Here is a 14,710-nt window from a genome sequence, read left to right as displayed (position 1 = left end):
TGGAGGGCCGGAACAAAAGCATGGATGGAGTGTTTGTGTGAACTAATATAAAATTCAAAGTAACATCATTACATAAAAGGGTAAGGTCTTTTTTTTTTTTTTAGTTTTATTCATTTCAAACGGGCCGGATCCGGCCCAGGGGCCATAGTTTGCCCACGGCTGAACTAGAATCATGGTGCACACATTACTTTGATATTTGGTGTTTTCACTTAACATTACACTATGATCATTCTCCCAAGTTATCATCTTTGGGCATGATTAATTTTCAAAGAAAACTAAAACCCTGTTTAAGTGAGTCTGCATTTTGGCACAGCTTCATGAATCAGTCCTGCAGTGCTAGCTGCTTCACCAGGCACCCTGCCCACACACTTTTAGAGGCCAATGAATATGTTTTAATTTCTTGAAAAATCAGAAGAAACTTTTAAAGTCAGAGAAAATGTTTTCGTTTTTAATCTAGCTTGAATTATACTCACTTTTATATCAATGTAATTATAAAATATAAATTATTTTTAATGAAAGACAGGGCCCGTGAAAGTACAAGTGCTTAAGACCCATGAAACTCATATGTGGCCTGGACCCAAGTCATTGAAAATTCAGAATAATACAAACATATTTTGGGTTGGAAAAAAAAAATAAAACTGGATGGGAGGCAGTTTGTAAACAAATACTACTACAACCAATATATTTATGTATAAATGAGACCTGCCAATTATCAGGTCTCATTTATACACAAATAATGGAAAAGCTCATTAAAAATGCTTATTCACTAGTGCATGAACCCCCTCACCCCCAACCCCATTCCAGTTGTATTGACTGTCAGTACTTATACCTTAAAAGCTCAGAGTAATTCAATTGGTCTCCTTCCCCCCGCCCCTCACCCCACTCTAACCCCCAAACTGGTCTCAGGGAATACATGCACGGCTGTCCTGAGAAAGAGTGCCACAAACGGGGATATGGCTTTCAGATGGGGATTTACCTTTGAATCAGATGAAGCAGGAAGGTCAGTGTTTAAGGAGGGAGGGGCATCTTCAGGAGGAGGCAGGAGGCTGGCTCTGGCTGGAGCAGGCCCTGGAAAGAAGGGACTGTGGGTCAGAAAGTGGCCCCCCTGATGAAAGAGGGAGGGGCCTCTGTCAGCCCCCAGGCCAAACCAGGCTCTGATTGTCAATAAGGACAGCTACTATTTCCTGACACCCCCAGACGCCAGACTACACCATCCTCTTGCTGTACCTAAATGAATCCTTAGGACAACCCTATGGATTGGTCCCCATTTGGCAGGTGGAGAAACAGAGGCACTGGAGGTGGCCACTTGCTCAGGGCCACACAGCAAGTGGCAGAGCCAGCCTTCAAATAGAGTATCACCTGTGTGACATCTAATCCCTGCACTGTCACACCTCCTTCACGAGGATCTGAGAACACAGGGCAATTAGCTACGAAGCCTGCCTACCAGAAACCTCCACCGTGGCAGGAATGGCCATGACAAGTCTCTGAGTCAGAGCAGGAGAGGCTGGCCGTCGCAGGCTGGGGGATCAAGGAGGGTTTCACAGAGGAAGGAGCATTTGACCTGGGCTTGAGAGATGGGGAAACGTTTCTGAAAAGTGGGTACGAGGTGGGAGGGCACCTGTGTGGAGGAAAAGTCCAGGCGTGCGGTAAATATTCCAGGCACTTAGTCAGCAAACAGTGACATCAGCGACAGCTCAAAATGTCTCACTGTTTTAACTCATTTAACGCTCACAACAATCGTAGGAGATAGGTACCATTATCATCGACTCCTTACAGATGCTGGGAGTGAGGCCTCTGAGTAACTGGGGGCCGCCCTTCCAAGGAAACCTGGCCTTGACCCCGGGGGGGGGGGCAGGTCAAATTCACCTGCTTCCCGTATTTCTGGTTGACGATATCAGGAAAGGAATGATTAATCTGGACTTTTGGCCATAAAATAATGCAGAAGACTGAAAATAGAACACAGGTGAAACGACAATGAGCCTTGCTAAACCATTAACCTGGGCAGCTGATACAACCCCTCTTTCATCCTCACAGAGCCTAACAGGAGGCCACCCTAAGCCTCTCCCCTGGGTCTGCTACGGTTTCCAGAGTTTCAGGGCTTTTTTTGTTTTTGTTTTCCACATTTTCCAGTATTGGCTATATTTGAAAGAACGACATTTGAGAAGGTACCATATTTGCACACTCACAATGCATCAGAGAACCCCAAAATGGGACACTACAAATACACACACACACCAGTCCATCAGTGCACTATAACCGTAAACTAAGCTTCGGGGTAAGAGCTATAGCTCAGACACTGGAAGTAAACCTTTGGCAAATACACAGATTAATTAATCCAGGTTGAAAACAAAAAAATAATACCAGCTATGTGCTGCAGACCAGCTGCTGGCAGCACAACTGATGAGAGCGCTTGCGCTGCTGCTCACCCACATCCATCCCCCATGTGCACCCAGGCCAAGCTTCCCACTGGTTCCCCTCTCCCCGCAGTGAAGGAGTGAAGAGGGGAGACTAAGAGGAGACCCAAGACTCTGATGGCTGGGAACTCTGGTCTCCCCAAGGACACCCTGAGCCTGCCTTAGACTTCAAGCAGGACACTCCCTCCCAACCTTCTCACCCCAGCCTTGCCCAGCACCTTCCACATCTTCTCCCAGGCATCTGTCCTATGAAAACCCTTGTGTTCCTCTTGGCTTCTGCTCCTCAGGTGGCCTGGAATACAAGTGCCCACTGGCCAGCAGTGCAGGGCTCCTGCCTTGCAGAAAGGCTCCCTCCCACTGCTGCCCCTGTGATGAAGTCTCCGCTCTTGCCCTGCCTCGTCTTGGCCTCTGCCCAGTACCCTTGGCCTGTCACATTCATCCCTCTCTCCTAGATGTTGGCCTGCCTCCGTGCCGCCTCACTGAGTTACTTGATGTTTTTCTGCCAATCCACTTTAATTCACATACTGGACTATGCATTTAGCCTTGAAATCCCTAGTTCTTTGTGCATGTGTATATATATTTTTTTTTTCCAGCATCCATGTTCTCATGTACCACTGGGTACAGGCTCCACATTCTGGGAACTGCTGCTCCAGCCCAACTCCATCTCCCTCCTGCGTCTTTCCCCTCTCCCTGACCCAGCGCTGGCCTCTGAGCAGAGCTACACCCATAGTCCCTTGTCCTCTTCCTTTGCCCTGTGACTCCAAGGTCAGCACTGACCTCACACAGCCAGAATTTTCTGGTCTGACTTGATGCCTGGGGTTCAGTCTGGAGCTGCAGCAGGTCTCTTGGGTTGGGGGAGGGGGGGTCACCGAGGTCCACTCTTGTGACCTATGAGGAGAGGTGTCTCCCTCTGGTTTTGTAAATAAACAGGAATGGGATTTGGGCCACTACTACAAGGCTGACACGCCAGATAAGGACTAGCCCTTGCTTTGTAAATGCTCATGGAAGGACTGGGTCAGGGAAGACACTGGGCTACATAAATGTCATTTCAAAAACACTAAGAGTTAACCTTTAATGTGCCAAAACGTTTACCAAAAAAAACAACCAAAAACACAACAACAAGCATTTCCTATGAAAATCTTTCTAGAATGTCTGCTTTCCCAAACCGAATGAGCAAATCCCGTCCTGCCACATGGCACCATTGTGGGCCTGAGTATAGAACACACGGCAGTGCTGGCATTTGGGGTCTTCTGTCCCCTGCCCTGTGGCTGGCAGGGGTCTGCCTCTGCAGCCTCCCTGTCTCCTTTCTGTTTATCAGACAGTACTGGGCTCAAGTCCTGCCTCCAACATGACTAACGAGTTGAACTTGGTGATTTGCGCTTCACTTCTTCAGCTTCCTCAAATGTAAAAAGAGCAATAACAGACCATTCCTGTGGAGTTCTTGTCCAGATTAAAAGATATGACAGTTTTAAAGCACAAAGGTCAGTCTCTGTCTGCTATGTATGTATGGAGCACCACAGCTGGTAAAACTGTGTGGAATAAGAGTAAATAAATTCTTATCGACAGCCCAGTGGCCTCTCCGACAGCAAAGGCTTTTTGAGTTATTTCAGCTACTCAGAGCCCTTTTACCTGGATTCTGGCTTTGAGAATTTGTTTAACGAGGTGCTCAGAACGTGTCTGTGGCTCACCTACTCAAGTATTTTCCTCTTCCACACATCTTCCACTTCCTCCTCACCTACTGCAAGGGGTTTGGTATATACAGGGGTTAAGAGGTGGGCTCTGGCCCTAACCGGTTTGGCTCAATGGATAGAGTGTCGGCCTGCGGACTGAAGGGTCCCAGGTTCGATTCCGGTCAAGGGCATGTACCTTGGTTGCGGGCACATCCCCAGTGGAGGGTGTGCAGGAAGCAGCTGATCGATGTTTCTCTCTCATCGATGTTTCTAACTCTCCATCTGTCTCCATCTCCCTTCCTCTCTGTAAAAAATCAATAAAATACATTAAAAAAAAAAAAAAAGAGGTGGGCTCTGGCCCTGGACGGTGTGGCTCAGGTGGTTAGAGTGTCTTCCTGCACACCAAAAGGTGTCAGGTTGGATCCTCTGGTTGAGGCATGGAGATCCCCTCTCTAAAATATCAAAATTGTTTTAATTAAAAAAAACAAAAGTGGGTTCTGGGCAACTCACCTGAGCTGAATCCTGACCCCAGCACTCATTCAGCCAGAAGCTCTGGCAGGTTATGCATTCTTCCCCAGTTACCACGGTGAGGGGTGGGAGCAACAGGGGCCCTCACCTCCCTGGCTGTCAGTGTGACTCACCAGGCAGTACCTAGAAAAGTGGTTCTCAACCTATGGGTCGTGACCCCTTTGGGGGTCGAACGACCCTTTCACAGGGGTCGCCTAAGACCATCGGAAAACACATATATAATTACATATTGTTTTTGTGACTAATCACTATGCTTTAATTATGTTCAATTTGTAACAATGAAATTGGGGGTCACCACAACATGAGGAACTGTATTAAAGGGTCACGGCATTAGGAAGGTTGAGAACCACTGACCTAGAACCTCCAGGCCGGTGTCTCCTGCACGTAGGCAGTCTTTGTTCCCACTTACCATACCCTTCCCAGCCTTCCCTGCCCCCGAATTCTCCATTCCTACAAGATAATCAGCCTAAACTTAGGGGCCCAAAGGAAGCTTGGGGCTTTCCCAAGAGAGGACAACCTTTGGGTTATTTGATGATTACTCTCTTATTTTTAGTTTGGGCAAAGATAAACAATCAACTTCCTGTCTCTGTCTATAGATGGTATTTATCATCTCCACCAGCCAGGGCACATGTGCTTCTGAGGGCCATTCAAGAAACTGAAGGGTGCAGAAGCTGGCAGACACACGTCATGCTTGTTTTTGCAGTCACCTAGATAAGGAAGAACCAAAGTGGCTACACCTGTCACCTCCTCCATCCTGACCAGCCATCCCCTAGAATTTCCTTATTTTATTACCATGTTTCCCATTGACCATCAACCAGTATCACATTCGCTTTATGATGATTTCCCCTTATCTTTAATTGCTGATCAAAGTTCTGCACTCTTTTTTTTCCCCCCCTTTAGCTACAGGAAATAACTCAGACTCCTTGGCCTAGAATTAATTTTCCAGACTTGAACTATCTGGGGTGTCTGGGATGTTCCTAACATTGACGAACATTTAAAAAAAATTTTTTTAGCCCTAGCCGGTTTGACTTAGTGGAAAGAATGTTGGCCTGCGGACTGAAAGGTGCCGGGTTTGATTCCGGTCCAGGGCACATACCTCAGTTGCAGGCTCCTCCCTGGCCCAGGCCCTGTCTGGGGCTCCTGTAGGAGGCAACCAATCAATGTGTTTCTCTAACATCAATATTTCTCTGTCTTTCCCTCTCTCTTCCACTCTCTAAAAATCAATAGAAAAATATCCTCAGGTGAAGACCAAAAAAATAAAAAATAATAAAATAATTTTTAAAAAACTTTGATTTTTGAGAGAATGGAGAGGGAGAAACATAAATGTGATCAGCTGCCTCCTACACGCCCCCTACCGGGGATGGAGCCCACAACCCAGCCCTGTGCCCTAACCAGGAATCAAACTGGTTACTGACTGTGCACTGGATAAGCCCAACCGAGCCACATCAGCCAGGATGACATCAGCTAACATTTAATGAGCACTTACATGGGGCAAACCTGTGGTGTACGGTTCCTTACCACAACATGATGCTGTAGGTATTATTATTATGCCCATGTTATAGATGATAAAACTGAGGCACAGAGAGGCTGAATAATTCTGTTAGAAAGTGGCAAAGTTGGAATTCAAATGCGGGTCTAATGCAAAAGCCTATGCATGCTCCTCTCAGTCCATGCTGACCTTGGCTTCAGGATCCGCATTAGTGAACTGAGGCTTCATGGGTTTGGGATCTTTGGCTCACATTCAGGAGGCAGCAGGAGAAAGGTAGGGGGGCTGGACTCTAGGGGAGAGATAGTGACAATGGAGATGTGGGCATGAGTAGCAATTCCCCTCAGGGAAGTTATAGCGGAATCCTGCCGTCATGGGGTAAACTGTCCCTGAGCCCTTTCCTGGGCTTTTTTTTTTTTTCTTTAGCTACAGGAAACAACTCAGAATGGAGACAAATCTGAAGTGGTTTGAAAGGCTTCGGGATAGCAATGTGTGCAGAGGTTAGGGGCACAAGTGTTCAAACGACACTGCTCAGATGCTACTTCCTACTCAGGTGACCGTGAGCAAATCACTTTCCTCTCGGTGCTTCAGGTGCCACAGAACAAAGCAAAAGATCTGTGACTGGCAAAGAGGACCCGGTGGCAGGGCATGTAGCACCCACCACAGGGCTGTGAAAGGCCAGGCCCCGGGCCTGTGGGACACAGACAGAGAGGTCACTAGGCTCCGAATCCTGGAGCCGACATGCAGGGCCAGTCCGTGCTGGGGGGCAGGTAAGATACTTGGGCCCCACGCATATGACCCTGGCAGGCTGTTTAACGCTCTACACTCACAGTTTCTCATCGGTGAAATGGAGATAATCACCAAGCTCACAGCTAAGAAGGATTAAATAAGTGAACATCATTGAAGTGCTTAGAACAGTGTCCGGCACACAGCCCTCATTCACTGAGTAAAATGGTAAAAAACAGTATATTCTTTTATTATCTGACTTTTTTTTATTTAATATATTGTAAGCATGTTTCCATGTATGCATACATATCCGAATCATTGTTAACAGCACTGTTATGTTAATAATGTTAACAGTATTATGTTAGGCTAACGTATTATTGCAATGACCTGCCATTAATTTTACCATTCCCACTGTTGTTTCTAATTTTTTGCCATTATATACTGAGCTGAATATCCTTATAGATAAATCATTTCCTTAAGTATTCTTTAAATTAAAAAAATTTAATTTAATTAAAAATACCTGGGTCGGGAAGGGCAGCTGGCCTCACAGGCTGCCCCCTTTTCTGTTCATCCTCCGTGTTTCTTACCAAAGCTGCCCAGGGCCTTCCTGGCTTCTCGGCACCCGGGAAGTCTGGGACAGAAGGCCTGATTTCAGGAACTGGTTTCCCTGAAACAAGGGGGAAGGGAAGAAAGGTGTTATCATTCAGTGAAGTGGGACAGCCATCGGAGGCTGGTCTAGTCCAGGTTCTGCCTCGAAAGCACAGTGTGCCCCAGCGAGTTCTCGCCCTCGGAGCCTCGGACGCTCTGTCCGTAAAATACAGCGGTTGGTCAGGACAATCGCCTGTGATCGCTCCAGCTCTGACATTGAGTCAGAACACCTGGTTTCTAATCCTACTAGCTGTGCCCTGGCCAGGTGGCTCAGTTGGTTGGGGTGTCATCCTATACACCAAAAGGTTTCAGGCTCGATTCCAGGTCAGGGCACATACCAAGGTTTCAGGTTTGATCCCCAATCAGGATGCATTCCAGAGGCAACTCAATGTTTCTCTCTCTCTCTCACCCTTCCTTTCTCTAAAATAAATAAACATATCCTCAGGTGAGGATTAAAAAAAAAATGTAATCCTACTAGTTGTGTGACCTTAGACAAGTCATTTTTTTTAAAAAAAATATGTTTTTATTGATTTTTAGAGAGAGAGGAAGGGAGAGGGAGAAGGGAGTGATAGAAGCATTGATCAGCTGCCTCCTGCACTCCCCCTACTGGGGATCAAGCCTGAAACTGGGACATTTGCCCTGACTGGGAATCGAACCAGCAACCTCTTAGTGCAACACCGGCCGAGCAAAAAGTCACTTTCATTCCAAGGGCCTGTTTCCTCACCTATAAAAGGAAGATTGTGTTAATATCTGCTTGCCTACCTCACAGACTGTTGGGAGGGAAATATGAGAACACAGGCATGAAAGGGCTCTATAGCCCAGCTGGTGTGGCTCAGTGGTTGAACATCAACCTATGAACCATGAGGCAACGGTTCCATTCCCAGTCAGGGCACATGCCTAGGTTTCGGGCTCCATCCCCAGTAGGGGGTGTGTAGGAGGCAGCTGATCAATGATTCTGTCTCTTCATTGATGTTTCTTTCTCTTTCTAACCTTCCTCTCTCTGAAATCAATAAAAACATAATGAAAGAAAAATGAAAGGGTTCTATAAATTATGCATCTCCCTGAACACGTAGGGTAGTTAAAGTTATCCATCCTGCTAAGTCCCTAGTTGATCCCCTGAATATAAAAGTTCTGGCTAGTCCTACAGCTTCCCCTTCCACAAGCAGTAGGAACATACGCATCCTTCCCTGTTCTATAGACAGGGACTCTGAAAATAGCAGCTACGTCAACTGAGTACCAACACTGTGACACCCAGGCCCAGCTTTGCATACATCAAATCCTCACAAGGATTTTCCATTTTATCCCAGTTAGAGATGAGGAAACTGAGGCCTGGGCAGGTTAAGTGCTTCCCCAAGATCACACAGCGGGGCAGACAGGGCTGGCCAAAGGAGCCTGGGTGGAGGTCACCTGCCTTCTGTAATCACTTCCCCTTTGCATCGATTTGGGAAACCCCAAGGTACTGTCAGGGTGTCTACACTGGCTTCCACCCAGCTTCTCTATGTCAGGCAGCTTCCTCCATTGCTACCTTGGTGTCATCTCTCCCCGCAGCCACTGCCTCCAGCTCAGAGGCCTTCAGATCCCTCCCAGGCTGCATCTCACTAAAATACAGATCTGGCCTCAACACTCCTCTGCTGGAAGCTTTCATGACCCCATCATGGGGATAAAGAATATACTCTTCACCTGACTCCTGATATCTCCCCACTGCCTCCCAGATCAAATCCAAATTCTGCAGCCCTGCATGCATGGCCCCTCACTCACTGGTGGTTTGCAGTAGACCCATATTTGGAAACCACAAAAATGGGGGCACCAAAGTCCCAGGGAAGGCTTCTGCCTTGTTAACTCTCACACCTGCATCATCAGGTGGAGCAGAGACAACCCCCCTCCAGCCTTTGAGTCCCCAGTAGCATCCAGTCATTCCAACAGGTAAACTGTCTCTCTCTAAACAAAACTGATTGTTACCATGGAGCCAAAACACCTCAAACACAAGCTTTGGGACTAGAACAATATTAATGCTCACTAAATGCATGGCACTACACTTGTATGGCACCAAGCAGGTTTATTTTTTTTTAAATATATTTTATTGATTTTTTTACAGAGAGGAAGGGAGAGAGATAGAGAGCCAGAAACATCGATGAGAGAGAAACATTGATCAGCTGCCTCCCGCACACCCCCCACTGGGGATGTGCCCGCAACCAAGGTACATGCCCTTGACTGGAATGGAACCTGGGACCCTTCAGTCCCCAGGCCGACGCTCTATCCAGTGAGCCAAACCAGCTAGGGCCAAGCAGGTTTATTTTACTTTCATGACAATCTCTGCTGGTCAACAATTATCTGCATTTGTTTTTTCTGAGCACATGGAGGCTCTCAGAGGCAAAATTATTTTCCCCTGAATCGAACAGCTGATAAGATTCAAACCTAGGACTGGTTAGGACAGAACTATTGGTTAGGACAGAACTAATCAAATACCAAGGTCATTACCATCACCTGCAGATGGCACTCCCCTGGACCCTTAAAAAGCAGGAAAATAGGGCAGGAACTGAAGAAAGGAATGCACAGAAGTAACAAGAGGGCTGAATGGGGAATAAAAAGTGACTTTTTCTTTGACTGTCACTGATATAGTATTCTTTTAAATAAAACCAACTTATAAAAGAAGTAGCAGAGCTTAGCTGTTTAGAGTTCAGGCTCTGGAATGGAAACCAACCAGTTTTCATCACTTCGCAGTTGTGTTTACTCTGGACGACTTTCACCAGAACTAAGAGAAAACACTGTGTATCAATGGCTTAGCTCAAACCACAGGAACCTCATTAAAACATTGGTTAGCTCTTCTACAGCCCACGTAGTGAGTATAAAGAGTAGGTGGGAGTCTTCATTTTCATCTAAATTGTTTACACTTTTTTTTAGTTTTAGTATATTTATTTTTTAATTATAGTAAAATACACATAACATAAATAAATTTACCATCATAACCATTTTTAAGTGTTTAGTTCAGTGGCATTAAGTATATTCACGTTGTTGTGCAACTACCACCACCATCCACCTCCAGAAATTCTATCCCCATCAAACACTAACTCCCCATTCCCCCTCCCACAGCCCTGGCAACCAACATCCTACTTTCTGTCTCTATGTATTTTACTACTCATTAATTTTTATTTTTATTTTATTTTATTTTATTTTTAGTAAATGAGCTTCTATTTTACTTTATTCACCATATAATACTTGCACCTCCTCTAGAGGGGTTCTACAGGTTCTTAAGTAAAACAGTTCATTAACTCAATTACCAATATCGCCATCGAGGGCACGAGAAACTACATCCTTCAAGGCTTCTCATAAACCAAGTCTGGGAGGCATTATGGAGAACTCCATCCAGCTGGAACAACCGGCCTGTCTGCTGGTTACCGACAACTCCTGGATATCATGTTTTTTTGTTTAATCCTCCCCCAAGGATATATTTTTATTGATTTTAGAGAGGAAGGCGGGGGGCGGGGAGGTGAGAAGAGAGAGAGAGAGAGAGAGAGAGAGAGAGAGAAACATCAATGTGAGAAACATTGGCTGCCTCCAGCACAAGCCCCAACCAGGGATCAAACCTTAAATCTGGGTATGTGCCTTGACTGGGAATCGAACCCGAGACCTTTTGGTAAATGGGACAACGCTCCAACCAACTGAGCCACACCAGCCAGGGCTCGGAGTATCTTCTTTCAAGTGAATATTAATGGTTTTGTTTTCATCTGCGTATCTGGTTATTTCATGAGCAAAGACATCAAGGGTTTGACAAGGACAAAGGCATGAACTTTTTCCTAGTGCCTATTCTAGTAAAATAATGCTTCTTACCGTTCTTACGCCACATCATTTGAGTGGGTTTCAGCTCCCAAATTAAATTACAAGCTGCTTGAGGGATAGGACTGTGCCTTTTATCTCTTTTGAATCCACCCCAATGTCCAGAATGATGCCCAGCACAGAGCAGGTGCTCAAGAAATGATGGTGATGGTCTTTGTTGGAAGTCAGAGAGTGGCTGAATCTCCTTAGGTGGCTCCATCTTCCGTCACCACCCGCAAGCCGGACCCGCGTGGAGTCTGGGAGGCAGAGGCCTTAGGACCTGGCCCTTCCTGTCCTTCCCTGGAGCAGCTTCCTCATCGCTCGGGAGGCAGCCGCCCTACTGCAGCCCAACCACTGCCGCTGCCACGACGGACAACCGGTGTGCGTGGCAGCCGGGCTCCCTCACTTAATTTTTTAACTTTTGTGTTTTTCACACTTTAGCAGTAAATAAAAAGATGTTATGTGTATATCCATTGACGTGGAAAGGCGTTGATATATTGAGTGAACAAAAAAGGATACATATGTTACCAGTGTTTTGGCAAAATATGTGTAAAAATAGAGAAGACATCTATGTATGGAGAGAAAAAGAGACTAAGAACATACAAAAATGTTAACAGAAGTTATTTCTAGGTAGTGTAATTATCAATAAATGTATACTCTGGGTTTGGGGAGGTTTTCATTTTTCAGTTTCTTCACATTATAGAATTTTTCAACAGTGATCATGGATTTATTGCATAGGAAAGTATGTTTCTTTTTTAAAAATAGTTTTATTGCCAAAACCGGTTTGGCTCAGTGGATAGAGCGTCGACCTGCGGACTGAAAGGTCCTGGGTTCGATTCCGGTCGGGGGCATGTACCTGGGTTGCGGGCACATCCCCAGGAGATGTGCAGGAGGCAGCTGATCGATATTTCTCTCTCATCGATGTTTCTAACTCTCTATCTCTCTCCCTTCCTCTCTGTAAAAAATCAATAAAATATATTAAAAAAATAGTTTTATTGATTTCAGAGAGGGAGGGAGAGAGAGATAGAAACATCAATAATGAGAGAGAACCATTGATTGGCCACCTCCCGCACATTCCCCACTGGGGATCGGGCCTGCGACCCGGTCATGTGCCCTGACTGGGAATCAAACCATGACCTCCGGTTCACAGGTCAACGCTCAACCACTGAGCCACACTGGCTGGGCAAAACGTATGTTTCTTAAGAAAAAAATCAATACACAAGCTAACTATATTAATGACTGAACTGAGTCTTCTGAACTAGAGTTACCAAAAACCGTGTGCCCTGGAAAATCCATAGGGCCCACATTAGTAAGCAGGTGGTCACTAAATTCAGATCCAACTCACTTCTGACATTTGCTACCAAGTGTCTAATGTGCACTGATATTTAGCAAGGAAGGAAACTGGGACGCAGGGAGGTGAGGAGACCCTCCTGAGGGAGAAAACTAAACAAAGGGGCACTGAGGCAGGAAGGTGGGGTCCCCTCCCAGAACCAATGTGAAGAGGCAGGGCCGGGTCCCTGGAGAATACACACCCCACGTCTCCCCACCTGGGTCCTCAGGCATTTCAGAAGGGTGGCCATGGACCACACCGCCCTCTCTCCAACTCCCATCAGGTGGAGGCCCTTCTGGCCAAAACTGGGAGCCCAGAAGCTAGTTACTCGCCCACGGCAGCCCTGCAGGCAGGACCCCTGGAACCATGGGGCTGTGTCTTAGGGAACACGGCTGCCTTCCCCAGGCAGGGGAGAGCACAGTCCCTAGTACAAAACACAGCAGTGAACCACCACCGCGGTGAGTGCTGATTCACGAGTTGACTGATCCCGGGGTGTACAGATATGGACACTGTGCCCCTGCCAGGAAGGGGCCACCCCATGCCACTTGGTGTCCTTGTGTTTTTACCTTCCCTGACAACTTTTAGGAGATGGCCTCTTTCCCGGCACCCTCCCTCCACAAAAACTGCCTAGGGTAGGATCTCAGGTTCCTCAAAGGGCCACATGAGTGGCGTCCTCATACATCTGTGTATGCTGCAAAAAGGCAGAGGTGGTCCCAGCTCCCCTCATGGCCCCAGGCTGCCATTTCCTGCAGAGCCAGGCCACAGAATAGGAGCTGCTCACCACTGCTTCAGCTTCCTGCAGGTCTCACCTGCACCCCTAACTGCCGGTGGCCCCAGAAGAAGCACTGCCCCCCTGTCAGAGGCCCAGCTGAGCCTGCCTCCACATCTGTCAAACAGGGGTAAGGGTGACCACCCGGCCCAACCTGAACTCAGTGTCCTATTCCTGTTGACTCTGTTCCCCTTTCTGCACAGGTCTTTTTATCTCAGTCAAGACACATTTGCCAGAAACGCCCGTTTACCTGGTATGGCTGCACACCCATTTATGGCTGCCCTCTATGGCCCCCACCCATGGGGAATATAAAAGGCGTTATTGTGTTTTCATCCTAAGGGCAGTCCGGTTTCTCTCTTGTTTATCTTGTTCTTTCTCAGTGAGTTGCAGTGGCCTACAGCTGGGAGTGGGGGGGCTCACACGGGAGAGAATGCCCTGTGGCTGAGCCTGTCAGCACCTTTCAGGCTGGGTCCTCACACTCACAGCGCTCAGCTGACAGGGGCCGCATGGAGACAATCTGATGAGAGGTCTGGTTTCCTGTGAAACCCCCGTCTCCGCGTGCTATGGGTTTTCAGATGTCTTTTAGATGTTTATACACCTTCATTTCTACTCTTGAGTTGCTGCCACCTGATCTGATTTGGAAGGTACAGGGCAGGACTTTTCTTGCCTCCTTTCCCCCCACAGAAAGCAGAAGAGGGAGAAGGTGTGGCCTTTCGTGCCTGGAAATCTGGTCTCTGATAGCTGAGCAGATACAACACCCACGCTACCAGGCGGGTACACCAGAGTGTCATGGAAATAAAAATAGAACCTCGAGGGCAAGACAGGGTAAAGGAGGTCAAAGCGTTCATGAGAAGGGGTGGTGATGAGCTTCAAATCTCACTTTTGGGTTTCCTGGTTGCAAAGGCCAAGCTGGTTATATCATTACTATGACAGGAGCAACCTCAGGCTTCCAGGACAACATTTTCCCCCTGGGATTATAGTCTCTAAAAGATTCCACACAAACTTGACCGTAGTATCCATCCAAAAATATAAATTGTGATTTAAAAAAAAAATAGAACCGAGGTGCCCTGGCCAGTGTGGCTCAGCTGGTTGGGGCATTGTCCCATATACCAAAAGGTCGACGGTTCAATTCCCAGTCAGGGCACATACTCAGATTGCAGGTTCAACCTTCTCCCTACCCAACAGAGTATGTATGGGAGGCAACCAATCAATGTTTCTCTCTTTGTCTCCCTCTCTCTTCCTCTCTCTGAAATCAATGAGAGCATGTCCTTGGGTGAGGATTAAAAAAAAAAAATAGTCCTAGCCAGTTTGGCTCATTGGATATAG

At 46.9% G+C, this 14,710-nt stretch overlaps 1 protein-coding gene across 1 annotated transcript in view; it reads right to left on the bottom strand.

Annotated features, from left to right (window-relative positions):
- Window positions 1-14,710, bottom strand: part of IRAK2 (interleukin 1 receptor associated kinase 2) — a 79,023-nt gene that overhangs the window by 34,031 nt on the left and 30,282 nt on the right. Inside the window, exons 5-6 of the mRNA XM_006758261.2 lie at window positions 7,345-7,491; window positions 977-1,068 (exon numbers count right to left, since the gene is read on the bottom strand). Of these exons, the coding sequence (XP_006758324.2) occupies window positions 977-1,068; window positions 7,345-7,491 (239 nt within the window). The remainder of the gene's footprint in view (window positions 1-976; window positions 1,069-7,344; window positions 7,492-14,710) is intronic.

The sequence above is a fragment of the Myotis davidii genome, unplaced genomic scaffold (assembly GCF_000327345.1).
Source record: "Myotis davidii unplaced genomic scaffold, ASM32734v1 scaffold73, whole genome shotgun sequence".
Taxonomy (NCBI): Eukaryota; Metazoa; Chordata; class Mammalia; order Chiroptera; family Vespertilionidae; genus Myotis; species Myotis davidii.
The sequence above is the reverse complement of the archived record's forward strand: the minus strand, read 5'-3'. Positions and strand labels throughout refer to the sequence as shown.